Here is a 27,635-nt window from a genome sequence, read left to right as displayed (position 1 = left end):
CTTGTCATTTTGTTATTTGTGTTACTCTTTTAAACGGGCAATCACATCATGGAAAACTCAAAATACCGTGAGAACTACCAAAATGTGACACAGAAGCGCAAAATGAGCATATGCTGTTGAAAAATGGCCCTGATAGACTTGATTAACACAGGCTTATCCCAAACCTTCCATTTATAAAACGCGCTTTTTCTGCAAAGCGCCGTAAAAAGGAGGTTGTTCCTGTGTAGTATTTGGGGGTAAAAACTGTAACTAAAAAGAACCGAGTTGGATTCAACCAACTATAGATGGAACTCTGCTTTATGATCACACCTTATATATTATCTACGGAACCAAAATATTTAATGCATCAAACACAAAGAAACAGACGGTAAATTGTTGCCACCATTTTGTGATAGAGTCTCTGGATGGTGCAAATGTTTAATGCCCTTCGCTGTCAACCAAAGGCTTGGAGGTTCCAGTCCGCTCAGAGATGCCTGGAGTAAAAGGTCTTGCTGATCTACTGCCGTAGAATCAACCCCATGGAGCCCAGCTCTACTCTGACTCACAGACGGAAGAAACCATGAGATAGAGTCGATTTATGACTTTCTGTTTTTTAATTTTATGTGAGTGAAGAATGTTTCCAATGGAAAGATTCAGAACAAGAAGTTTACACTTCAGAGACTAACAAAAACAACAGGAAGACAAATCCAAAGACAATCCCTAGGCAACCCATAGAAATTCCACTGCCTGGAGTCGATCCCAGCTCAGTGTAACCCCACAGGACAGAGTAGAACTGCTCTTCTGAGGTTCCAAGACCATAGAGTTTGACCCGAGCAGACAGCCTCTTTTTTCTTCCATGGAGCAGCTGCTGGGTTCAAACTGCTGACCCAAGAGTAGAATGTATAACTTGCCACATCACTAGGGCTAATCAACTCTAGTATATTGTCACTAGAACTTTTTTGTGGGTGGGGGTAGAGGGAGAAGAGGCTTAAATGATCTCCAGAACAGACAATGAGAACACTTTTTTTTTTTTTTGGTACATTGATTTGGGTGAAAGTTTACAGAGCAATATGTTTTACAGTTTTATTGGCATATCATCAACACATCATACAATTCAATAGTTCAATCATATCAAGAAGAGTTTGTAGAATCATTACCACAATCAATTTTTTAACATCCTCTGCCCCATGGTTAAATTGCTTTTAAAATAAGTTGTGTAATCCCAATCAGTTCTACTATTCCCTCCTGGCTCCCACATTCATTGTTTGCTCCCCAAATCCCCTCACCTCTCAAACTCCCACATCCGTACCCCTGCATCTCCTATAAACCCTGTATCGGTTATTATCTCTATGCATCCACTCCTTCAGCGCTTCACAAACTGGAAAATCCAACAGAGGCAATATTAAAAACAAAATAAAATGGTAAAGATAGAATAATAATAATATAAAGATAAAAGTACAAATAATGAGTAAGAAAGAAAAGACCAACATCAATATTTTAAAAGCCAGGGAAGAAATTCTTGTCATGGAACAAGCAAGAAATACTTGCACTTAAAATTCAGGTTGGATCAAGAGGGAGGTCAACTGACCAAGTATCAAGTTCGATCTAGTATAATGAAGATTATGATGATCTCCATCTGATAGTAAGGCTGTTCAAGACCCTTATCTATGGCCAGAGGGGATCTGCCAGTGTCTTAATCTGACTAGATACTCTGAAGATTGGTTTTGGGCTCCCACTGTCCTCCATAGCCTTCCACAAATTCGGTGTTCACAATTTAAACTCTGATGCTTTCCCCTTCATCATATTTGAATTTTGTTATTGTCATCTTTGGATCACACAAGCTGGTGTGTTTCTTCCATGTAGACTTAGTTGACTTCTCACTTAGATGGTTTCTTGTTTGAATACAAGTCTTTAAGACCCCAGTACTATTCCAGTTGATCGCCAGGCACCATCTGTTTTCTTCACCACACTTTGCTTTAGTGCCCTTACCTTCAGTGATCATCTCATGCAGGTGAGTATCAAGCAGGGCCATGTTATCAAAACTAACTGTTCTTTGATTGGGGCTACTGTTAAGTGTTAGCCTAGATTCATCTACTTGTCCATGGGATATGCACGACTCGGGTTTACTTTGGCATTCATATTTTTTTTCAAATCATTTTATTGGGGGCTTGTACAATTCTTATCACAATCAATACATACATCCATTGTGTCAAGCACATTTGTACATTTGTTGCCATCATTCTCAAAACACTTTCTACTTGAGCCCTTGGTATCAGCTTCTCATTTTTTTTCCAGCTCCTCATTTTCCCCCTCCCTTCCCCACCCTCCCTCCCTTCCTCATGATCTTTCATCATCTATAAATTATTATTATTATTTCATGTTTTACACTGACCAATGTCTCCCTTCATCCACTTCCATTCCCTTAGGAGGGGGTTATATGTAGATCATTGTGATCCGTTCCCCCTTTCTACTCCCACCTTCCCCTTCTCTTCCTGGTATCACTACTCTCATTATTGGTCCTGAGGGCTTATTTGTCCTGGATTCCCTGTATTTCCAGGTCCTATCTGTACCAGTGTACATCCTATGGTCTAGCCAGATTTGTAAGGTATAATTGGGATCGTGATGGGGTGGGGCGGGGAAGCATTTAGGAACTAGAGGAAAGTTGTATGTTTCATCGGTGCTATACTGCACCTTGACTGGCTCGTCTCCTCCTTGTGACCCTTCTGTAAGGGGATGTCCAATTATCTACAGATGGACTTGGGTCTCCACTTGAACCCCCCCTCATTCACATTGATATGATCTTTTGTTCTGGGGCTTTGATACCTGATATTTGATCCTATGGACACTTCACAATCACACAGGCTGGTGTGCTTCTTCCATGTTGACTTTGTTGTTTCTCAGCTAGATGGTCACTTGTTTATCTTCAAACCTTTAAGACCCCAGATGCTAGCTATATCTTTTGATAGCCGGGCACCATCAGCTTTCTTCACCACATTTGCTTATGCACCGCTTTGTCTTTCGTGATCATATTGGGAAGGTGAGCATCATGGAATGACAGTTTAATAGAACAAAGTGTTCTTGTATTAAGGGAGTACTTGAGTGGAGGTCCAATGTCCATCTGCTACCTTAGTACGAAACCTATAAATATATGCATATAGATCTATTTCCCTATCATCATGTATAAATATATTTACATATGTACATACCTGTATTTATACCTCTATAAATGCCCTTTGCATCTATTTCCTTTTACTTTCCTCTTGTCCCACTATCATGCTTAGCTTTCATTTGAGTTTCAATAATTTCCTTTGGTATTACCTTGCTCTTGATCATTCCCTACCAGGCCTCTCACATCCTCCTTGCCACTGATTTTGGATCACTTGTTGTTCCCTTCTCCCTGGGTTGGTCAACACCATCTCCTTTCCCCCACATCCCCCTCTCCCATGTCTCCCTGGAACCATCAGTCCCATTGTTTTCTCCTTCAAACTGTTCATCTAGCCTATCTTATCTAAATAGACCTGCAGAGATAATAATATGCACTAAAAAACAAGACATAGCAAAACACAGTGACAAAAGAAAACAAAACGACAACAACAACAAAATGACATAAATAAATAAATATTTAATAAAAGAAGAACCTGGAAGTAGTTCAAGCTCTGTTTACTCTAAGCATGGGGATTGGTGTTGGGGGAAACTTCCTAGATCACTTCTTCCAAGTGCAGATCCCCTCCTAACAGATCAGAATCTGTCGTGTCACTGTGAGTCAGGCATCGAGCTACCAAGTATATGGTGATTCTTTTCCATTGGACACCCACCAAACCAGGGGTTCCCCCGACCGAGGTCCAGTGACCACCACTCCCTCAGTCCCAGGGTGGCCCCTCACCAGAGCAATTTTCAATTATGAAAGTTTTAATAGGGATCTACCTTTGAATTCTTCTACTTCCTTAGGCCTCCTGTCCTCACACACCAGCCTCTCAAAGTTAGAGGGAAAACTGGGTCAGCATTTACTAAGTTTTCCATGTCTAGCATACATCATACACATGAGGAATCTCTACTGCCCTGTGTTGACTTAAGACTCGGGGCTTCTGCCTGTTTTTATTTTTCTCACACTTCCTGTGCCACTACAATGTCATGAACACCTTCTTTTTCTCTCTTTCTCTCCTTGCAGCTGTAACGAGCCCTCCCACTCTGCTGGCGGTCGACTCAGTTACGGACAGCACGGTCACAATGAAATGGCGACCCCCGGACCAGATCGGAGCAGCAGGTTTAGATGGCTATGTACTAGAGTACTGCTTTGAAGGAAGTAAGTACTGCTCGTGAGGTGACTGCCTAGGGCTTAAACTGAATGCTGCCATCAATAGGTGAGATATGTCTTTCTTTTGTTTCTCGTTCTTGGGAGTTTATCTCCTTCTCACTGAAAAGGAAATCAGTTCTAACGTCCTTCTTTTACAGGGTTTAAAATTGTAGTCCTTTTTTGGTATGTGATACTCATAGACTGGAATCTCAAAAGTATCCAGCCTAAGGGGGCAGATTGGATGGCCGGATTGAACTAAGACATAGAGAGGAGGGGCCATGACAAAACTTCCAATACTTTTATTTCTTGAAGTGGTGGGACCAAATTATTCCACAGCGAACTAAAAGGGCAGAGGGAGAAGATTAAGAATAATTCTTAGTGTGTCAAGGAAATGGTAGATAGTGCGAGAGATGGATTCAACAGGTGACAGTAATTTGTCTCAGACTGGAGCACAGACGAATCTCACAGCATAAATGTAGGAGGGGGGTGAAACCAGGAGGTGGGAAAAGCACTCATAGAAGAGGACGGATATAAGAAAAGACTTACCTGCGTTCAAAACAAGTGAAAATCACGGGAAAACTCTGTGGTTTCTTGGTTTGCTACTCGTCATGACTGGTAGGTGATATGTCTTTTGAAAACGGGTGCAGGAAACTGGTCCAGCTCGGGGCTCAGGCACTGTTTTAGATGATAGTAGGTCAACAGTACAGTTGAGAAGCTGTGGGTGTCTCCCAAATGGTAACTTGAGACCCAAGTTCTAGGGAAACTCTTGGTACGCCCATCTTCAACATGGACCTTTCGAGTGCAAGAAAGAGAACCCACTCAGCCTGTTTGGGAAATCAGACGGAATGTGATTGCCAATGCTCCTTGACCCGCCGTGCAGAAGACGCTGCCTCTGGAGGGAAACCTGAACCAAGAGAAACCCTAGGCCCTTGGACTGGGGCCCATGTGGATATGATCGCCATCGTGGGCCAAGTGGGATGAAGACAAGGAGAAGGGGAAACGGAGTATCCTAGAAACAGCCCTCTCCTGGGCTTGGGGAGCTTCTAAACCACACCACAGTGGAAATTATAACAAAGTTCCCAGTCAGGGAAGAGGGGGCAGTGTCACTAATGTTAACAGGTAAATTCTTGAGCCCTTCCAGATGTGGGTTATTCTGACCCTTTTCCTCCGGTGTTTCAAAACCTCATGAGCAGGTCACTTTGTAGTTTGATGCTGTGTAGGCCACAGAATTTCCCAGTCTTATATATGCTATGGTGCTGAGCGCCACCCTTTTGTCTATGTATGAAACAGAGCAAATTCTTTACTCTTTTCTTTCTGATAGGTTTAAAAAGTAAGAAGATACAGCAAAATGATAGAGGGCTGTCATTTTGATGTGACCCACCTTAGATAAAATACAACTAAGTGTATTTTACATAATTTTGCGTGTGGTCCGTGTAGATACATATGTATGTATGTATATACATATGTATATGTACACAGTCATTATTATGTATATATTTTGCCACATAATGTCTTGGAATTAGCTTTCTATGGAAGTTCTTTTAGTATGTGTATATCTTTCTTCTTGCGGTCTTTTCTGACTGTCGTCTTTTTTTTTTTTTGTGCCTGACATACTCTTCAGTCTCTTTTAATGGCTGTTGTCCTCCAGACTAATTTTCTGTAGTGTTTAATGCTTTTAGATATCTCAGGCTTTCTTTCATAAAAGAATCCTTTCTTTCCTAAGTCAGTGTGTTACTTCTGGCTCTGCCTCTCTCTCTCTGTCTCTTAATGCCTGCAGCATTTTATTCTTTGTTCTCTTCACTCTAATTTACGTGTTCTTTCCTTCAAATATTCCTCATGTGTTTTAAAAAAGCTTTCGTATTCCTTTACCCATCCCCGGGACACCATCTTCTCTCTCCCAATTTCCCCCAGCTCATATGTGCAGGGGCGGCCTGGGGTGGTTGGCCCTGATCTTTTTCCTGGTGGAATGTTCTCCTTCTTCTGTAGTCCTTCTCCCTTTCCTCTACGTTTCCTCATCTCTTCCTGTCATCCTGCTCGTCCGCTTTCTCTCGACTATGAAAGCGCCAACACCATAGCCCCCATAGACCATTTGTGGACAGCACGGCTCCTGGTCTAATTCATCAGCGACGACTGTGAATCGCATGCCCTCCCTGCTGCCAGATATTGTGGTTTCCAGCTCCCTTCTCCCTGACACTCCTGGAAGACTTGGAACAAGAAAAGGGTTTTCTGGGGTCACTTCTCAGGCGCCTCTCCTGTTAGGAGCCATCATTAGAAAGCACTGGGGGATATCCGCTCATGGCCACCCTGTGAGCCAACACAGTCCCCTCCACTCATACAAAGTACAGGGACCCAAGCAGGCGCCATTGGTTTTCCTGACACCAAGCTCGTTGCCCTGGTAACCAGGGCTGGCTCCCTCCTGGACTGCTAGGGCCGGTTCTCATTTCGGTTTCCTTCAGAACACAAGCCCTGGTGAAACAGAGCCCGCATTGTCCCAAGAGACTCCCAGACTCTGATGAGTAAACCCCACAGTGACAGCACTGTATTCCCCCAGGCGCCCGGGAGCACCCTCTCCGTCTCTGCCCAATGGGGTCAGGGTCAGGGTCAGGATCAGGAGCAGAGATAAACTGGGCCACCGGGGGTTCCAGGGCTGGGTCCTCCTCTCTCTTCAACCCTGCTTCCTTCTTCTCCATCACTTGTTCCCACCACTGGCGGGGCCCTAGCCTCCTCTCTCCTCTCCTCCCTGCTCTCCTCTGTGGCAGGTGGCTCAGCTCAGGACAAAAGCCACAGTCTGAACCAGGCAGGCTGCGCCTCTCGGGAGGGAACCCCCCACCCCCACCCCAATGCCTTGGGTCTCTTCCGTCACTGCTCTGAAGACAAAAATCTCTGCGTACTTTGCATACATTACTAACAGAGAATGCTGACTACTGATAACGATATTCTTCTAGTGTGAAAGTGGGTGTCTTTAATTAATTTTAATGACGGACTCTCAAAGGTACATCAGCAAAACAGTCTAATGAAAATGGGGAGTCTGCGTATGATCTACCAGGTAAAGTATTCTGTGAATGTCCTCACTGTGTCATAAAGTTCTGGGAATGTTCTTACTATGTCATAAAGTTCTGGGAATGCTCATTCTATGACCAAACCTGATGGACACCCACCACCCATGCACACAAAACCCCTTGGACTTGGGGTGGGGGCAACGAAGCCGATCTTCATTTTCTGTGAGCAAAAGCACATATGACCTTTTAGGGGATGCATGATTTGCAAGTCCCATGTGCTGGCTTTAAATTCTCTTGCTGTTGTAGACAAACACTCCAAATCAGAGTTTTTGGAAAGGGGGACAGAAGGGTACGTCTCCTTGTGAGGTCCCAGCCTGTGCCTGGTGATTCTTCTTTGCCATGGGTGTAAGCTCCTTGTCTCCACAAATGGGAACAAGATCTAGGTTTCCCCCTTGTTCAGATGAGCTTCTTTCAGGAATGAGCCAGCAGAGTTCAAAATAGAGAGATAATATGACGCGTTTGGGTTGGTGCCATGCATGTACAGGCGTGGCGTTTCACTCTTGTTCTGCCTGTTAATATGTACCTCACTGCTACTGAGTGGATGCCGACTCATAATGGCCCTCCAGGACAGAGTAGCACTGACCCTGTGAGTTTCCAAGACTGGAACTCTTTACAGGAGTGGACAGTCCCGTCTTTCTCCCCTCTAATGGATGCACATGGCTAAATCTCCTGGTCACATGGACCATGACAGAGCCAAAGCGGGGCAGTCTTGCCATAAGGTTATTAGGAACAGGTGCTGTTATTCCGAACACGCTCGTGTCCTGAGCGAGAGGGTTTTCAGAAGTAACAGAATCTGATCATTTATCTCCTCCTTGTGTGTGTCAGCTATTTTAAGCCTTTCCCCCACCTCATTTAAATATGGAAATACACACCCATTTAGTCTAAATCCAGCCCCCAATCATAACCCCACCCAGTCAGTGCATGATGAATAAAATGCTAATGTGGAGTTGCTTGTAAGGAGCTTAATGACTTCTTTCACTGAGCACCCCCTCCCCCTGTTTTCTTCCTCTTTTATGGATTGTAGCTGAGGACTGGGTGGTTGCCAACACAGATCTGATCGACAAGACCAAGTTCACCATCACAGGTCTGCCCACGGATGCAAAGATCTTCGTGCGCGTGAAGGCCGTGAATGCGGCCGGCGCCAGCGAGCCCAAGTACTACTCGCAGCCCATCCTCGTAAAGGAAATCATAGGTAGTTGGCAAAGCTTTATCAGTTCTTTCTCCACGGTCCACTGTTTGCCTTTCTCTAGTTGTGTCTTAACCGTCTTGAAAACCTCCTATCCCATTGTTCGGTGCCACTGAGTCCATTTTGACCCAGAGGGACTCCCGGTGACTGAGTAGAATTGCCCCTGCCAGTTTCTGAGGCTGTAAAACTTTACGGGAGCAGACAGCCTCATCTTTCTCCCAGGGAGCAGCTCGTGGGTTTGTGCCGTCAACCTTATGGGTAGTAGTCCAATGTTTAACCCCCTGGGCCGCGGGCACTCCTCTGCTCAGTTGCTGCTGGCGTCATCTGCTCTTTCTGCTCTCAAAAGAGATGGATTTAAGGTCCACTCTATACTGATGTTGCCTCAGTAATATAACCCCAACCCCTGTTCCCAGATGGGATCAGAACCAAAGAGCTAGTTGGTTTCAGAGTGCTGTTGGCACAGTAGTTAAATACTCAACCTCTTTGTTTTCTGTCTTCACTCCAATTAATTGGTTCTTTCTTTAAAACATCCCTCGCATTGTATGTGCTTTCGATATCCTTTGCCTACTTCCCAAACACCACCCACTCCAGGTGAGAAAGCATGGCAGTCAGTCCGTTTCCATCAAGTCTTGGTGGTTCTAGTCTGTCCTAGACGGGTCTTTATGCATCAGTATTGACTCAACACCAACAGCACGTTTTCGGGGACACACGGTTTAATCCATAACAGCAAATGTCAGTTCATGTTCTTATCACCGGGTGCTGTGGGGACCAGGTAACCTCACCAGGTGCCGTGAGCCAACTCTAGCCAGGATCCCTGCTCGCCCAAGAGAAGGCGTGTGAGCCCGGCAGTGGAAACTAGCCCCACAGCAGCAGGATGGTTAAAACGTGAATGCATTTTTGGCCCTAGGCAAGAGTCTGACCTGGGCACCGACGATGCTAAAGTCATGGTGAGTAAAGCTTAGCACAAGTCACATCAGTGACACCCAAACCAAAAACTCACTGCCGTCGGGTTGATGCCAACTCATAGAGACCGTACAGGACAGGGTAGAACTGCCCCTGTGAGTTTCCAGACTGTGACTCTTTACAGGAGAAGGAAGCCCGTCTTTCTCCCGGGGAGTGGGCTGGGCTGGTGGTTTCAAACTGTGGACCTTTCAGATCACAGCTTTATGCGTAACTGCTATGCTACCAGGAGTCTAGTGACACTGAACTGCACCGATAATCTTTGTGTTCTTCTCCACATGCATTCGTAGTTCGAATGGGTTCTACATTGGACTGCTAACGGCAAGGTCAGCAGTTTGAAACCACTGGCTGATCTAAGGGATCAGCTCCCGTAGAGTTACAGACTGGGAAATGCACGGGGGCAGCTCTTCCCTGTCCCACCAGTGGCCATGGTTTGGAGTGGACCGGACGACTATGAGAGTGAGGGGTGGGAGACAGAGAGAGGACTCTTGATTGAGGCAGTAAAAATGATTCAGTGTATGCCTGTCACTGTGCTCATTGTAGTTCATCTCGAGCCGGAGTACATGCTTGTTTCCAAGGCATGACAATGAGCAGAATGTCAGCAGACGCTGCTGCCCAGCACAGAGCAGTGGCTGTCGGGAGCAATGCACTTGTGAAAGGAGTTGTGGGCCGAGACAGCAAGTCTCTTCTGTAATGCCATTGTTACTTGAAAGAATGAGGCAGAAACTGGGGCTAGTCAAAACCAGTCTACGCTTAACCCACCGCCATCAAGCCGATTCTGCGACTGTGAACCATTATGGAAGCAGACAGCCTCATCTTTCTCCATCTGAGTGGCTGGCGGGTTTGTGGCGAGTCAGGCTTGGGGGGTTAGCACACACTTTCTAGAGTGAATGCAGCGAGCCGATCGTGTCCAGGAAAGAATGCACAGTCTGTCTATTGGAGGACAGTGGGGGTTCTGAGGCCAAACTGTTGGGACAGTGGCAGCTTTGGGATGGACTTCTTGCCTTTCATCAGATAGACCCTGGTTCCATCCTTGGCTGGTTCACCTAATGCATAGTCACCACCAACCACCAGGGAAAAGGCTTGCATGTTGCTTGAGCAGATTTCAGTGGGACTTCCAGACTTAAACAGACTAGGAAGAGAGACCTTGAGGCGTCCGTCTAAAACTCAGCCAATGAAAACGCTGTGGAGCCTGGTGGTGTACCTTGAAGCTGATCGTGGAAATGGTGCAGAGACAGACAGTTTCGTGCCATTGAACATGGAGCTTACTGGAAGGCAGCCAACAGCAACTTTGAAGAGTGGCCGCCACCCTGACTTAGGTCATTCGTTATGAACATTTATAAAGCCCAGGGTGTCAGCACTCAGGTAATGAATGAGGCCTGCCTTGTCCCCATGAGACCATGAGCCCTGGACCCGCTGCTTATGAAGGGGTTGCAGCAACATTCCATCATATCTTCCCGGTGTTTCAAGAATACATATGGATTCAAAGTGGGTCGTGGTCTCCTGTTTTGTAAGTCACCAGGGAAATGATGTCCTCATAGAACACGTTCCTGTTAAGTACTCACACAGGGACACGGTTACTCTCAAATGCCACCAAGATTGCCTAGGTAGCAAGCGTGAGGTGCCTAAAACTTCCTTCCCCCATAATAAGAAAGAGAGGGCAGCCCTCGCAGCTAAACTGGCACCCACTGCTCCTTAATGACATGCTTTAAAGCACGCACTCCCCGTTAGAAACATGTAAACTGTGTATTTGGTCCTAAGAAAAGAATTTGATGTTTTTTCTACAATGTTCTTACCCTATAGAATTACTAGTGAGGCCTCTGAGATGTGGCTGCTTCCGTGTATATTACACCTAGGGAATTCCATTTCCAGTATAGCATGCTGATGGCAACATTTTGCTCTCTGACCCAGAGGCTCCAAAGATTCGCATCCCAAGACACCTGAAGCAAACCTACATCCGCCGAGTTGGAGAAGCCGTCAATCTGGTGATCCCTTACCAGGTAAGACTTGTGGGTCGGCTCACCCTCTCTTTGCAGAGCTGGGTGTTTAAGAAGTGGAGGGAGACACTCTTAACATTAAGTTCCTCATGGTGAAGGTGACCTCAGAGGAGACTTGGTAAATAATGGAAGAGATTTGGGGGGATGGGTTGGAATCAACTGGAGGGCAGTGAGTTGAGTTGGTTAAAGAAGGAGCCCTGGTGGCACTGAGGCTCAGACATGAGGCAGTCAACCGCAGGGTCGGCAATCCAAAAGCCACGGCTGCTGCAAGGAAGACTGCGGAGGCAGGCCACTCGGGAAGATTTTTCATCTCAGGTACACCCTACAGGGTCACTATGAGTCAAAATCAACTTAATAGCACTGGAGGCAGAGGGGCGGGGTGTGAAATAAAAAAACCTACTGAAAATAAAAAACCTGCAATAGATCTTTCGACATGAGCCTTTGACCCCTGCTTATGACGGTTTTGAAGGAACATGAATTCACAGTCGGTTGGGTCTCTTGTTAGGTACTTTTTATTGAAATGAGGAATCCTGTCGGTGCTGGGGCTTAGATGTTAGGCAGCCAACCACAAGGTGAGCGATTCAATAAATAAAGATCTAATCTCGTCCCAGCAGTGGGACTAGGTGGGGAGAAGCGAGGCGTCCTGGGAGTGCAGTGGTAACAAGCTCAGGACTAGCAGGAGGGTCAGTGGTTTGAACCCAGCAGCTGCTCACTGGAAGAAGAGCTTTGACAATCTGCTCCCAGGATGATGACAGCCTAGGGCATGGGGCGGCTCTGCTCTGTCCTGTAGGGATAGGTATGAGGGGGATTCAATTTCTTCATGGGAAAATGGACGAAAGCTGATGGTGGATTTTGAAAATGATGATGGCAACAAATGTACAAATGCGCTTGACACAATGGACAGAGGTGTGGATGGTGATAAGAGTTGTATGAGCCACCAATAAAAGTATTTTTAAAAAGATGATAGTGGAATTTTTCTTTTTGATAGTGGAATTTTTCCAAGAACCTTTTGAAGCCCCCTTGTTTATAGGCTAACATGTATTGGATGAATTGGAACAACTCAACAATAGGGAGGAAACAACAAGGATCTACCCAAAGAAGAAATGCTTGAGGATTCTTTCTGGTCCTGGAAACCTATAAGACGAAGTTCTCATTCCAGAAACCACTGACCTTTTGGGTTGCAGCCAAATGCTTTACCCCTGCGCCACTAGGACTTAACATCTCGATAATAAAAACAAAACAAACCCACAGCCATCCAATCACTTCTGGAGCATAGTGGCCCTGTAAAGGCTCTCTGGCGCTATAAAGCTTTACAGGAGCAAAGTGCCTCCTCTTTCTCCCATGGAACAGCATCTAAATCACATTCATAAAAATACCTGTGTGGCCTAGTGGTTTGCACATTGGGCTGCGAACCACAAGGTTGGCAGTTCTAACCCACCAGCCGATCTGTGGAAGAAAGAGGAAGCTTTCTGCTCACAGAGAGATTTACAGCCTCAGAAACTCAAGGTGGGAAGGGCTCCTCTGCCCTGTAGGGTCACTATGGCATTGGAATTGACTTAACCACAGTGTGTTTGGGTTTTGTTTTCATGGGTGTGCCAAAAAGCTTTCTGAAGACCTCAGCTTTTATGACCATTCCATGAGGTCGGTACTTTCTTTGTTCCCTTTTCCGGTTGGGGAACCACGGCACAGAGGGTTTAAGTAACTTCCCAGGGTCACAAAGCTCTTCAAAGCCATTCAACACAGATCCCATGAGGCCAGAGTCCGGCCGGCCGTGTTCTTGACCATTATGCTGTCCTGTGCAGGCTCTGGAGCCTGGGTACGAGACCTGGGTCCAGGACTCATTTAGCTGCAAGACATCAGGCAAGTCATTTAACTTCTTTATCTAAAAAAATAAGGAAATGATGCTTCCTTTGATGCGATGATGAAGAGAAATGCTTGCACATACCCAACATAGTACCTTCCCCACGAATGTAGTCAGCAAGCAGCCCCCGGGCCGTTACTGCTGTGATTGGTCCCTACAGGATTGTCTTGCAAACTCACCTGAGTGTAGCAAGCCAGTGTCACCTATGTGGCGACAAACAGCACACAGAGCAGCAGCACCTTGGACCCATCTGGTTGTTTTTTTAATCATGTTACTGGGGGCTCCTACAACTCTTGTTACAGACCAGGAGCAGGAATGGGAACAGAGAAACCACCTGATTCTTACTGCCCCTCTATCTTTTTTTTTTTTTTTTCGTCTTTCTTTTTCAGGGAAAGCCCAGACCAGAATTGACTTGGAAGAAGGATGGTGAGGAAATTGATAAGAATCAAATCAATATTCGCAACTCGGAAACCGACACCATCATATTTATCCGAAAAGCAGAGAGGAGCCACTCTGGGAAGTACGACCTGCAGGTCAAAGTGGACAAATACATGGAGACCGCGTCCATCGACATCCAGATCGTGGGTAGGTTGGGAGGAAGAAACGAGGTTCGCTCCGTCCAAGCAGTGTGGTCACGAGTCGACCTTGTCTCTCCGGAAGGCGTAGGGGCTGCTGCTAGGCTGGCTGAACAGGAAATCCTGAGTTGTCGTTTTTAAGTACATGAAATACAATTTGTTTGTACTTCAAAATAATTTTAACTGAACAAACTCAGAACTCGCTGCCATCCAGTCATTGCTGACTCACAGCGACCCCCTGTGGGTAACAGAGACTGTAACTGTCTATGAAAGCCCAGTCTCTCTCCTGAGGAGCTGCTGGTGGTTTTGAACTGCTGACCATGCAGACTGTAGCCCACGGCATAACCACTACACCACCAGGGCTCCCTAATGGGATAAAAGAACCCAGCAAATGAGACGTTGGGAATTGATTGCTTAAGAAAATTCATGAATGTACTTTTCAGTGAAAAGCATCTATAGTGCTTGAGATCCAGCTCTCTTCTTACTCTCAGGCTTCAACAGCCTGATCAGCCACTCTGTTGAGCGGTTGTCTAAACCGCTTAGCAATCTCTAGCTGTAGCTTATTGCTGACTGTACTGAAAATTCACTAATAATAACATTTAAGGGAGAGCGAAGATGTTTTGTTAAATATAAGGAATACTTACCTAAACAGAGTTAAACAGTTAAACACGAGTAGGCTAGCTGGCTACTTAACTGGACAAATCATAACTAAGGCCGGTTCTGACGTCAGTCCAGAGTTAGGGGAACAGCGGAAGGATCCGTTATGTATAGGCTCCTCCTACTCGGGTTGTTGTATCATTTTTGCAGAGAAATGAAAGTAGGGGCAGAGCTCAGAGAAGCCTTGTTTCTAGTCATTTTTATTACTATGTTTCTGCAAAGCCGTTGGACTCTCTGATCAAAAAAGCCACGTCTTGTGGCGAGGCTCTCTTGGGACAAAAGCTCAAGCCCCTTCAACGACACCTCCTTTCGCCATTGGCTAAATCTTGTTGGTTTTTGTTACCTGGGGGGACCGTACCCTTTCGCCCGACAGGTTGTCTTTGAGTAGGAAGAACAAGGTCTCCGAAGCCCCTGGGATAGGGTGCCACTTCCTGTATGATCAAGAAAAACCCAGTTGACTTGGAGTCCATTCCAACTCCAGGCGCCCCTGTATGTCCGAGGAGGGCTGTGCTCCATAGGGTTCTCAAAGTCTGTGCTTGGAGAAGCAGATTGCCAGGTCTTTCTTCCAAGGCACTCTAGGTGGACTTGAACATCCAAACTCTGAGACAGCAGCGGATCGCATTAACCAGATGCACCATCCAAGGACCCTGTGATGCAGGGATGTATATGTCAAAGGATCGCATGTACCAAGTGGGTGCATGTAGTTGGTGTAGCGTAAACCCCCCAGTGATGCTGTGATTTTCTGCTCCTAGACCGTCCTGGCCCACCTCAACTTGTGAAGATCGAAGATGTCTGGGGAGAGAATGTTGCTCTCACCTGGACACCCCCAAAGGATGATGGGAACGCTGCCATCACGGGCTACACCATCCAGAAGGCGGACAAGAAGAGCATGGTAAGTAAGACCTGGCTCCTCTGGTCCCGTGGCGACAGCACAATGCTTTGCTTCCAAATAAGGACAATCTCATTTCGTCAGAGCAAAGCGGGCAGCATGGATCTTCTGTGGGAGGAACCCACAGAGCCTTGGAGCAGAAGTGTGCCACACCTCTAGAAAGGGCACGGCCTAAGCAGCCACAGAAAGTTGGGTTTTACAGTACAGCACCGATGAAACACACAACTTTCCTCTCGTTCTTCAATGCCCCCCCCCACTATCATGACCCCAATTCTACCTGACAGATCTGACTAGACCAGAGCACGTACACTGGTACAGATAGGAACTGGAAACACAGGGAATTCAGGGCGGATGATCCCTTCAGGACCAGTGCTGAGAGTGGTGATACCAGGAGGGGAAGGGGAAGGTGGGGGAGAAAGGGGGAACCGATCACAAGGATCTAAATATAACCTCCTCCCAGGGGGACAGATAACAGGAAAGTGGGTGAAGGAAGACATTGGACAATGTCAGACATGACAAAATAATAAGAATTTATAAATTATCAAGGGTTCAAGAGGGAGGGGAGTTGGAAGGGAGGGGGGGAAATGAGCTGAAACCAAGGGCTCAAGTAGAAAGAAAATGTTTTGAAAATGATGATGTCAACAAATGTACAAATGTGCTTGACACATGGATGTATGTATGGATTGTCATAAGAATTGTCTGAGCCCCCAATAAAATGATTAAAAAGAAGAAGAAAGTTGGGTTTTAATTCCAGCATTGCTACCAATGATTCTGTGTCTGTCGACAGTCCCTTCACCTCTTTTGATCTCTTTTTTCTCTTCTATAAAGTGGGGGCACAGATGACATTCCTGGTTAGTTATGAAAAGGCTGAAAACGTTGAGTGCCTGCACGCTGCTTCCTGGGAGTCAGTCCATTCATTCATGCAGCAAACACCGCCTCACTCTGCTTTCTGGCTCCTGTTTACACCCGTGTGATGTTTGTCCTCAGGGAACAAATTTTGGATAGTGTGAATTTATATCTCAAAAAGAAAAAAACAAGAGACGCTGTTTCAAAAAGAAAGATCCTAAAGGGAGCAGCCTGTGTAAAAAACAAGTCTTCCAGGAGGAAAGAGCTGGGGGTATTCAAGAAACAACTGAGTTAGAATCATAATATGATTCTCCCCGCTCTGCAGATGAGGAAACTGAGGCTCAGAAGAGAAGGGATTTGCTGGAGGCCATCAACTTTTCTTTCTTTCTACTTTTCTGCAGAAAATTTGGGTGAAAGTAAACAGAGCAAATTGGTTTTCCATCCAGCGATTCATAAGCATTTTGTTTACTGACATTGATGACAATCCCCATGCTGGGGCAGCCCACCTCTTCTCTGTATTGATGGTCTCCATTTGCTGCTTCTGATCCCTTTCTGCCTCTGAGCTTAAGCCCTGGGCAAATACTGCCCTTTAAATCTCACATGGTGGATCGTCCAAAGCAGCTTGTGTTCGGTGGAGGATTGTTAACCCTGTAGGCCTGACTATTATTTGGCTGAAGGTGGGGGTGGAGGTAGAGGCTAGATTCCATTCCAGGCTCGAAGTGTGCTCAAGGGCCTGGTTTTGAGAGTTTTCCCTGCCTCTCTTACACCAGCAAGCCTGGTGTTTTTTTAATTCATTTGTGTTTTGTCCTGTGGTTTTCTCTCAGTCTACCAATACTGTGTTGGTCACTGTTCTAACTACTGTATGCTTAAAACAAAAAACATGACCGCGCCTGCCCTTGTAGATCCTCACCATCTAGGCAAGAAGATCCAAGCCCACAGCCACTGAGTTGATACCCATTTTTAGCATCCCTGGAGGACAGGCTAGAACGGCCCCTGTGAGTTTCCGAGGCTGTAGCTCTTTGTGGGAGCACAGAGTTCAACTTTCTCCCGCAGAGTGGCTGGTGGTTTCAAACTGCTGACCTTGCAGTTAGCAGCTGAATGCATAACCTCGACGCCACCAAGATAAAAGCGGAGTGATAATACCTGTAGTAAACGTTGGCTGAAAGGTTTACAGAAGATGCTCAGGGAAAAAGTGAGGGAGGAATGACATTTACCTGCTGTCTTAAAAACCTCCGCAATACCTGGAGATCTTAACAGCCCTAAATGTTACAGAGAAAAGGTGTCCCTTTATTAACTTGTCTCAGCAAGTGATACTAATTAAGCATACATGGTGCAATGCATCTCCCCACTGGTTGTCGCAAAATAAACTTGGAAAACGCCCTATTTCTTGGCATGATGAGAAAATTGTGGGAGTGGGGAGAGAATGTAGCTTTTTATCTTCTCATACATTAAACATGTGTATCTATGTATATAATTTGATTTTCCTCTGGTTATTTCCACCTCACCCCATCCTTCAGGAATGGTTCACTGTCATTGAACATTATCACCGAACCAACGCTACCATCACCGAACTGGTCATCGGGAATGAGTACTACTTCCGGGTCTTCGCTGAAAACATGTGCGGCCTCAGTGAGGACGCGACCATGACCAAGGAGAGCGCGGTGATTGCCAAGGACGGTGAGTGGCCAGCCTGGTTCTCGGTGACCCAGCGAGGACAGCTGTGGTGCAGGGAATCAAGATGAGCAGCACCTTGTGAAAAGGGCTCAAGGAAATGTTCACTAAGGATAATTTTTCAGGGAATGTGCAGTTATGGTTTCTTTTCTTCTTTTTTTTTTTGAGATGTAAGATTTCATTCATTCCACCTTCTGCACCGTTGTTGTAAAACCACGGAAGGTCACAGGGATAGGGGGACAAAACAGGTCCCTCTGGCCGGAGCCAGGGGGGTGCAGTGGATCCGCAGTGGGGACCAAAGCACCAGCTGCCCCTGGGTGAGGGGGACCTTTCAACGCCCAGAGTTACCAGCTCAGAAACCCCCCGGGAGAGGCTTTCTGCCTGTAAAGTCCCTTAGGAGTTGGAATCTTTTTTAGATTTTTTTGGGGGGCCGGGGGGTACTTCCTGAGCTTTATTCCTTTTGTTTTTAATAATTTTATTGGGGCCTTGTACAACTCTTATCACAATCCATACACCAATGGAATCAGGCATGTTTGTACATATGTTGCCCTCATTCTCTATTAGACATTTTCTTTCTATTGAGCCCTTGGTATCAGTTCTTTTTTGCTCCCCCTACCCCCTACCCTCATAACACCCCCCCATAGATTGTCCATTGTTATTATTCTCACCCCTCACACTGACTGACCCCTGTCTCCCTGCCCCATGTTTTCTGCTGTTCTGCCGCCTGGAGAGGGGTGCATGGGTATGTGTCAATCATTGTGATGGGTCCCCCTTCTTCCCTTCTCTCTCCCTCTTCTCCCTGCCCTTCTGGTGTCGCTATTCCCACTCCTGTTTCTGGATCCTGTGTGTCGTGAGCCCCCACCCCTTTCTATGCCTCTAGCTTTATTCTCTCGGCCTTCGCACCGACTCGCTCTGCCACGAAGGGCCTGGGATTCCGTCCTGGGCTTGGCATTCCCCGTCGAAAGTGCCTCACTGCGGCTTGCGGATTACACATTTCGGGTGGAAAGACTCAGAGAGACTCGGAAGGAGTGCTCTGTGTGTCCTTAAGTTTCTCTTGACGCCTCTGGATTTGTGTGTCTGGGGACAGGCTGGCTGTGTGTGCTCGCCAGTGTGAGTCGAGGGGCATCTGCTCGTGGTTCCACGTGGTTCCCTAAGCTCAGGGGGCTTTCTCCTCGTGAGTGACGTGTGCCAAGGAGGATGTCATCTCGGGCCAATTTGTAGACTTGTGATGTTTGTTTTTAGGTAAAGTCTACAAAAATCCAGTGTATGATGACTTCGATTTCACGGAGGCACCCATGTTCACCCAGCCTTTGGTGAACACCTACGCCGTGGCTGGCTACAACGCCACCCTGAACTGCAGCATCAGAGGAAATCCTAAGGTACTGTGCTTTCTTCGAACTCATCCCATGTCAGAGCTGGCCCAGACTCACGCTTTTATATGTTCCGTGTGATAAGGGTAAGTAATGAGATCTGCAGGTCTATCAACTATGCGAGTCCTTGGGGTACAAATGGTTAAGTACTCAGCTACCAACTGAAAGCGAGGGGATTTGAACCCACCTTTACTTGGAGGGAAACAGACTCTCTCCAGGGACGTTTGTCTTCTTCTCTGTCGACTAGACTTTACAGGTTCAGCCGCGCTCTCTCTGATAGTCTGCCAACCGCTAAAAACAAATAGAGGTTTTGACTCTACTGTCTTCCATCTTCACCTCAGCCCAAAATAACCTGGATGAAGAACAGAGTGACTATCGTGGGTGACCCGCGTTACAGGATGTTCAGCAACCAGGGCGTCTGCACGCTGGAGATTCGCAAGCCCAGCCCGTACGACGGAGGCACCTACTGCTGCAAGGCCGTCAATGAGCTGGGGGAGGTGGAGATGGAGTGCAAACTGGAGGTGAAAGGTAAGACACCCGGACCCTCTGTCTGCTCCCGTTCACGCTGTCCTAGCATCCTTGTTCTGACGGCAGAATCCAAATTACCCGTCAAAATGGTTTTGATTTCTACATTCTGCATTCCTTCCGATGTATTTGTTGAAGGCTACTTGATGATTTCAGTAGACTTATTTTTTTAATGACTTACAATTCTTGTTAACCGAAGGAATCTCTGTAGACTACTAGATGAGGATAGCACAGGGAACATGAATGGATTCAAAGTGCTATTATTGTGGGGACAGAGTATCTATAATAGGATCCTAGTGAAAAAAACTGAACTCATGAAACTACAATTAAGGAACTCATGCTGAATTTTAAATTAGTTTGCTATTTTGTGAAACTTCCAATAAATGCAGAGATAAATTGGCTGGTTTCATATTCAGTGATACGTATAAAAACTATAATAACCTGTATTGGAAATAATTACTTCTAAAAATCCCACTAAGGTATATGCATTTATAGATATATATATTTCATTAATAGTTATCAGAAGTCACTTAGACTAAGAAAACATGAAAGGATTTGGGTGGTCCACCTGGCTCTTCAGACTAGCCACCCTATTCCATTTTTAATATTGATTGACTATGATTTTGATATTGACTCTTTGCTTGACCATCAACACCTACTTTGGGACAACCTGAACACTCCTCTGCTGCCAGAGTTAGGGTGACGGCATACTAGGTAACATGACTCCCCGGTGCTTGCTCGTTTTCACTGTTTCAGGTCATCATTCTGTGATAACTGGTCTCTGTTTTCCCTGCCTCTCTATGTGATCAAATGATCTCAAAGTCTGGAAGCCAGGACTTTACTCACATTCAACTCCAAGTAGCTATTTTAGAGAATCATAGTAAACATTGAGAACATATATGTAAAACATAATTATTTTTTAGTCCTACGTATGGTATATAGTAAATTTCTTGAAAAATTTTTTCCATTTGTAACCTCTTAAGCACAGTATATGCTTGTCTCAGGTGTGTAGCATCATAGATTCATAATTGAGCGCTAAGCAACATTCTTTTTCCAACTTTTCCCCCTCAAATTCAAGAATAAGGCACATCGTATTCTTAGAAAAATCTCACACCTTACTATAGAGCTAGTTCTTAACAAATTTAAATGTTTCCCCCAGCTGCTTCACTAGCTAGAAACACAGTTGCAATATATCTAACTTCTACATTTCTAGTCTTACTTTTGTTCCAAGGCATTGTTGAAGTTTGTTTCAACCTGCCAAACACACACACACACACACACAGAAAATAAGTGGATGTTGTTAATGCTATAAACTGTTGTTTTCATCAGTGGTTCAACATTCAGGAGGCGGGGCAGGCGGTATAGTCCTTCATAAAAGTGAGCACTATTATGCATAAAGAGATGCCATAGTTTGTAAGGGAACTTAGTGGTGTGAATAATGTACTCTGATATATAAGTTCGTTATAAGGTGATCTAGCTGCGGGTCCTAGAAATAAAGCTGAGATTGTTTATCATCAGATTGTTATCGGATAATAGGTGACTTGAACCAAGTTAACTGAGGGGGATAAAAAGGTAAGAATGTCAACCGAGAATCAATAAATACTGGTACAAATATTCTAATTCCACAGTGATATATCAAGGAGTAAATACCCCTGGACAACCAGTCTTCCTGGAGGGGCAGCAACAGGTTTCAAACGCTCATATCCCACTGGATAGTCCTACTTTCTGTTCCATTCCTCTGACATGAAACTGCACTTTGCATGTAAAGCTTGACTTTCTCATGTGCTTTTCCTCACACTTCCCAGCCGCTCATGGCATACGAGTCGTCATGCCATGGCTAAGGAAGGCCAAATTATTCAAGGATATTAAGTCATGCAGAGCCCGGGTCTTGTCCGAAAACTAAGCATGCCCTTACTGGTGTCTGTGTGTTCAACCAGGAAGCTCCATCTGAGAAAGGTCTCATGCTAAACGTGAGACTGCCGAAGCCGGGGACCTTCTCTTGACGGTCCGTTTGTCAAAGGTAGCGAGAACACAGTCTTTCCCTTAAGGTCGTTTCCAGTGTCGTTTCCTCAGTATCAACTTGGTCAAACTTGAGAAAAACTCAACCTTTTTTTTTTTTCAAGGGCTATGTTTCAGAAAAAGTGTTGGGTGCTTTTGATGGAAATAGGATGCAAAATAAAAATCAGAATGCATTCAACCTTTGGAAGCTTACGCATGGAGGACTTGACACAGAAAATAGTCAATAGCATGTTGGGAACCCATGGATCCGTTGGCTCTTTTGGACATCTTCATGGGGCTGAAATGAGTTCACCGAGAAATGAACCTAATTTAAAGAACCGACCCCCCACCCCGGGCCCTGGTGCAGAATGTATAATAAAGCTATGAACGAGCCCTGCCCTGTGTCAGAAGGGCTTAAAAAGGGGTAGGGGGAATTCCACTGTCTTTTCATTTCCCTCTTTGCCCACAAACTTTTTGAAGCCCCTTCATATGTGTGATTGACTCCCATTTGGGAGAGGAAATTAAGGGCTCAGTGGGGCTGAGTAAGCAACCGAGTGTAAACTCGAATAATGAAGTAGATCTATACCTGAACTTACAGCGTTTGCCCCTGAATTCCTAGAGATGCCGTCAGCTTTCGAAGAAGTCAGAGTTCTCCTTAGAGTTTTGTAGAATATATATATTTATATATAATCACCTGGTAGTCTCAGTTTTGTTTCAGCCTCATGTTTATTTGGGTCAGTTATACCAAATCAGTTCAGCATGTATCGTATTCTAGAATCCACTAGTTTAATACTTAGATCTACTTGATAATTTTGCCTTTTAGAGTTTCAACATATATATATGTACACTAATGTTTTGTCTATTGTCTTCACGTTTTTCTTTTGTTGAAAAACACAATATATATATGTTGTAGGGTTTTCTTTATTTTGTTGTTGTTCTCTGTCTTCTCCCTTCAGCTAATGGTTTGGAAGCTCTGACCATAAATGGTCGCTGTACAATCAAATTGGCTCTGCCACCTGCTCACACTTGGTAGAAACCAATTTCTTGTGGTTGTGCATATTAATAAATCATTTACTTATTAATGACCCTTTTGAAGTGGCTGGATCCCTGCCCTTCATTCCATGCGCTTCTATTTCCCTTCATCTTTCACATGACTAAGGATTAATGAAATCACCTCATCATAATCATGACCGTAATTTTATCCAACAAGTACGCAACTTTCGGTGTTAGCACTTTCATTAATGCTTACCACTCTCTCTCTCTCTCTCTCTCCCTCTCTCTCTTCCTTAGTCGTAGCACAGTAAGGACTTTTGAATGTATGTTGCCCCGTAAGGTAAGCTTTCATATGGTTTTGGCATATGAAGCTTATGACTGTCATAAGCCATACAAAGCCTGTGGAATATGGCATGATTTTCATTATGGAATCCAATGAAAATAGACTCTTTCAAACTGCTAACGACATGGCTTTCCTTTGTATTTCGGTATCGTGACATTAACAGCTCGTACTTATTCCCCGCGACTGCCCCCTGGTGACATGAAGCAAGTTGTTGAATGCTGTAGAGCATGAGTGAAATAAAGCATTGACTAGCGATGGGACCACCCAAGCATCCTGACGTCTTTGCATCAAGGAATGGACATGTACATAAATGGCATCGTTTCTACCAATATGTGACTTGGACTTTTTTTTTAAGGAGAATGACGCTCTCAGATTTGCATTAGAGAAGTTTTAAGAATGTTCAAATGGCATGCTGTTTGGGGTTTTTTTGGTCTGTACGTGAGTTTAGTAGCAAGTAGTGCAGTCCTTCTCTGCAGAAGGGTGAGTTTTTGTGGTTTCCTGGGTTCTCGCTCAAAGGATGCGATGGTTTTTTTAGGTGTAAGTCAGAAACGTGCAAGGTAAGTGTGCAGCATCAGCAGGCATTTCTCCTGCCTTCAGAAGAGATTGGACGGGCTTTAAGATTTTTTAACAATTTACAAGGCTTCACACTTTTGAGAATGCATTGAAGGTGTTTCAGCCACAGCTAAAGGAGCACCCCTCCCCTTTTTTTTCTTCTTCTTCTGTGTGCTTGAATTAGATCTCTTTGTGCTTCATTAAACAGAACATTAACACCCTGGAAATGCCTTCCCGCTGATCCATAACACGGTGTGCATTCACCCTGCTCTTGATCAGAACTCTTCAGTCATCTGCTGGCCAATCAAACTTCTCTAAGAGCACCGAATCAGCCACTAAGGAATTTCAAACGGGGCTCAAATTTAACAGTAGGAAAAGAAACATTAAAAAATCCCAAACCAAACTGCTATGGGTCTGCTGGGAACCTGCTTTTCCTTCTAGATGCCAAGCGCTTTCGATCCTAAATGTACTAAAACCAGGAAGAGGGTTCCAAGTGGGGACTAAATGACCATTGTCACTAATGCATCTGATTAGCCATGTGGCCAGGGAGCTCGCCAAACGGCATTATTAGACGCCATTGTTTCAGCGGTGTCTTTCACGTGGACGGTGTTGTGACCCTGCCTTCTCCTCTCTGTCCTCTCCAGGTGGGCTCTCCTTCTGCAGGCTCCTCTTGCAAGGTGTGCCTCCTAACATAATTGATTCGTATTTGCGAGATTTACAGTCAAGCACTCCTGAAGAATACTAAGGGCCTGGGCATTGCCCCGCTACACGCCACGGCGTTGAGATCTGGTTGCAATGAGAGTATTTTCCGCATTTCCACCAGGCACCCAGGGGCGGTGGTTTTTTTTCCTCCTCGTGTTGAAGAAAAAAAAAAGTGTCTGCATGGATTGCTTTATTAAAAATGGCAAACACAGTTTCCCATGATGTCAGCCCTTGGGTCACTTGTGTGTGTGCTTGGTCATGAGAGGTGTTGAGTGGAGGTGTTCACCGTGGGTTGGCAGTTTGGCCTGACTGGGAGAAAGTTGAGGCGCCCTGCTCCCAGGAGGAGCGACAGCCCGGAAACTCAAAGAGGCAGTTCTACTCTGTGCTGCAGGTCACTGTGAGTCGAATCAACTTGCCGGCATAAACAAAAGCAGTTATTTTTGTTTAAAGTCAAAGGTTGTATATGCCTTTCTCTGCCGGAGGAAAATCCAGCACAGTGTGCCAGGATAAAGTCTTGAAAACCTGTCTCCCTGTTGGCCTCATGGATTTGCCAAGTAAAGCTGAGTCGTGTCACACAGGCCTGCTTAACTACTTCACCAAGTAGAACTGGGCCTTAAGGCTTGTCATTGGCAGAGCTTTTGGGGACGTCAATCACCAGGCCTTTCTGCCACGTTGCCTCTGGGGTGCACTAGAACCTCCGACCTTTTTGGTAACAGGCCAGTTGCACCCCCCTGGCATTCCTGGGGTGGCCTCCCGGCCATGCCCTCCATGATTCCACCCAAACAACTGGGCACAGGCACCGGGACTGTTGCAGACCCCAGAGCAGTTACCTTAGGAGGGTTTGCTGCCAGCTTCTGTCAACATGGAAAGATACCTGCTTGAGAAGCATTTTTACTGGCCCCTGACTGTTTCAGCAACATCCTCCGCTCCTCCCAGTGCTGCAAAGTTTGGGTTGAGAGGGCAGGAGTGTGACGAAGGCATCATTCCCCATCCCACCCCCATGTTGGATTCTGTTCCAAGGAATAAATACATGGACACTTGTAGGTATCCTGGTTAAGACGTTGAAAAAGAACTGCTTTTCCTCCTTGTCACCGTGGAGCTGGGAAGGTGTGATGGTGGTCAGGGGTGGGTGCAGGGATAGTGCGGGGAGAACAACACAAGGGGCTCAAGAGGAGGAGAGCGAGCAGTGGATCTGTGTGGAGGGCGTCACCCAGGAGCCCCGTGGTCAAGCACTCGGCCCAGCTGTCCCAGAGAGGAGGACCTGATCTTCCTGGGGGGCCTTCAGCTCGGCCTCGTAGGCTAACTAGGAGTCAGGATCGACACAAAGCAATCGCAATTGCCCTTCCTGAGCAAAAAACGGCAGCTGTGTGTTTCTCTCTTCTGGTTGGCTGGTGAGCTGCCTTACCAGTTGTTGAAAACGTTGGTCACTGCCTCTGTGCCCCTCCTCTCTAAAGCTCCAAAATACAAATGTGTGCTAGGCCTGTGCAAACCTCCATTTTCACCAGGAAATGGACTACGTGACTGTCTGGAAACCCAGTCTGGTGCCTCCACAAACACACAGGGGTCTTATCTCGGTGTGTGAGTCAAACAAACACCTATGTGGCCAACTTTGGGGTGCGGGCGGGGCCGCCGTCTGGCTGCTGGGTGGGTTGCCTAACTCAAAGCAAAAGCAGCACTGACCAGTATTGCCAAATCCTGGTCAGGCTTGTTAGGCCACATGGAAACACAGCCCCAGAAGTGACCAGAAAGCAACATTAAAAAAAAAAAAAGTTAGTTTCCCCAGGTCAGTCTTACCACCTTTTGTTCTAATTATGCTACTTCCGTGGAGAGTCGCAGTCTCCAAAACTTGCTGAGGCAGTTCTGCCCTGTCCTGAGGGTGGCTCTGAGCTGTCGGCTATGGGTGTGAGTCGGTTGTGCACTGGTAGGGTTACTTCTTCACACGTGGTTATTCTTCGTAGCACAGGTATCCCTTAGTGGAAAGTTTCAGCAAGAAGGAAAGAAGCTTCTTTTGAAAGGACGCAGGCAAGCAATGTCAGAAACTGTCATTTTAATTTTTTTCATGTAGTTTGGTCCTAAATTTGCATACCTTTTATTCAGTTCAGAAACAGTTATGCTCCTGGAACTTATCAAAAAGTCTTCGCAGTTTCTGAAGGATCATATGCATTGAACTACTTTGAAAGGGAATTTGATGAATGCTCTCCTTTCAATTAGTACAAAGTAGAAAAGGAAAATGAGGCCACTCTTTCCAAAAAGCAAAAACATTGAAATGGAATAATGGGGCCTTCACCATTCATTTTTACATTGGTGTGGGGACGTGCTATTCAGTTCAACAAAGGAGTTCTTGGATGTCTGCCGTGGGCCGAGATGGAGTCTGTTAGGAAAGAACCCATCGTGAGCGAGTCGCTGAAGGCCTTCAAGGAATGTAGAGTGGGTGCGTCTAGAATACAAGGCAGAACGCATGTCTTGCCAGAGGACTTCAAAGAGAATGCTAGTAGGGTTCAGAAGCTGAGTAGTGTGGTTTACACATTTACTATTATTCATGTACCTATCACCATAGAATAGAATATAGGACATACCACATCAGTATTCTAAAATCAGGACAGGTGTACCCAGGATTGGAGCTTCTCACCAAATTTATTCAATCTGTATGCTGGGAAAATTATCAGACAAACTGGATTATGTGAAGTAGAATGTAGCATCAGGATTGGAGGAAGGCTTATTAACAACCAGCGATAGGCAGCCGACACATCCTTGCTTGCTGAAAATGAGGAGGAATCGAAGCGCTGGCTGAAGATCAAGGACTGTAGCCTTCGGTCTGGATTACGACTCAATGTAAGGAAGACCAAAATCCTCACAATTGGACCAACAGGTAACCTACATGGATAAACAGAGAATGTGATAAATGGATGAAAAGTTAACATTGTCGAGGATTTTGTCTTCCTTGGCTCCACCATCAATGCTCATCGACACAATGATCAAGAGATCTGAAGAAGAATTGGTGGATCAGAACTGTGCTGCTGGGGAAGAATAGCGAACGTACCATGGATGCTGAAAGGACAAGCCAGTCTGTGTTGGAAGAAGTAAAGCCAAAGGGCTCCTTAGAGGCAAGGGTGGCAAGACTTCATCTTACATTCTGTGGACATGTCATCAGGAGAGCCTAGTTTCTGGAGGAGGACAG

At 45.7% G+C, this 27,635-nt stretch overlaps 1 protein-coding gene across 1 annotated transcript in view; it reads left to right on the top strand.

The window, feature by feature from the left end:
* The window catches only part of MYBPC1 (myosin binding protein C1), a 124,696-nt gene extending 100,196 nt beyond the window's left edge, over window positions 1-24,500 (top strand). Inside the window, exons 20-28 of the mRNA XM_075553205.1 lie at window positions 4,148-4,282; window positions 8,357-8,524; window positions 11,390-11,478; window positions 13,726-13,921; window positions 15,321-15,460; window positions 17,821-17,980; window positions 19,217-19,353; window positions 19,686-19,872; window positions 24,400-24,500. Of these exons, the coding sequence (XP_075409320.1) occupies window positions 4,148-4,282; window positions 8,357-8,524; window positions 11,390-11,478; window positions 13,726-13,921; window positions 15,321-15,460; window positions 17,821-17,980; window positions 19,217-19,353; window positions 19,686-19,872; window positions 24,400-24,500 (1,313 nt within the window). The remainder of the gene's footprint in view (window positions 1-4,147; window positions 4,283-8,356; window positions 8,525-11,389; window positions 11,479-13,725; window positions 13,922-15,320; window positions 15,461-17,820; window positions 17,981-19,216; window positions 19,354-19,685; window positions 19,873-24,399) is intronic.
* Window positions 24,501-27,635: the final 3,135 nt, after the last annotated feature.

This window comes from Tenrec ecaudatus, chromosome 6, assembly GCF_050624435.1.
Source record: "Tenrec ecaudatus isolate mTenEca1 chromosome 6, mTenEca1.hap1, whole genome shotgun sequence".
In the NCBI taxonomy this organism is placed as follows: domain Eukaryota; kingdom Metazoa; phylum Chordata; class Mammalia; order Afrosoricida; family Tenrecidae; genus Tenrec; species Tenrec ecaudatus.
Note: the sequence above shows the minus strand (reverse complement) of the source record. Positions and strands in the feature narration are given on the sequence as shown.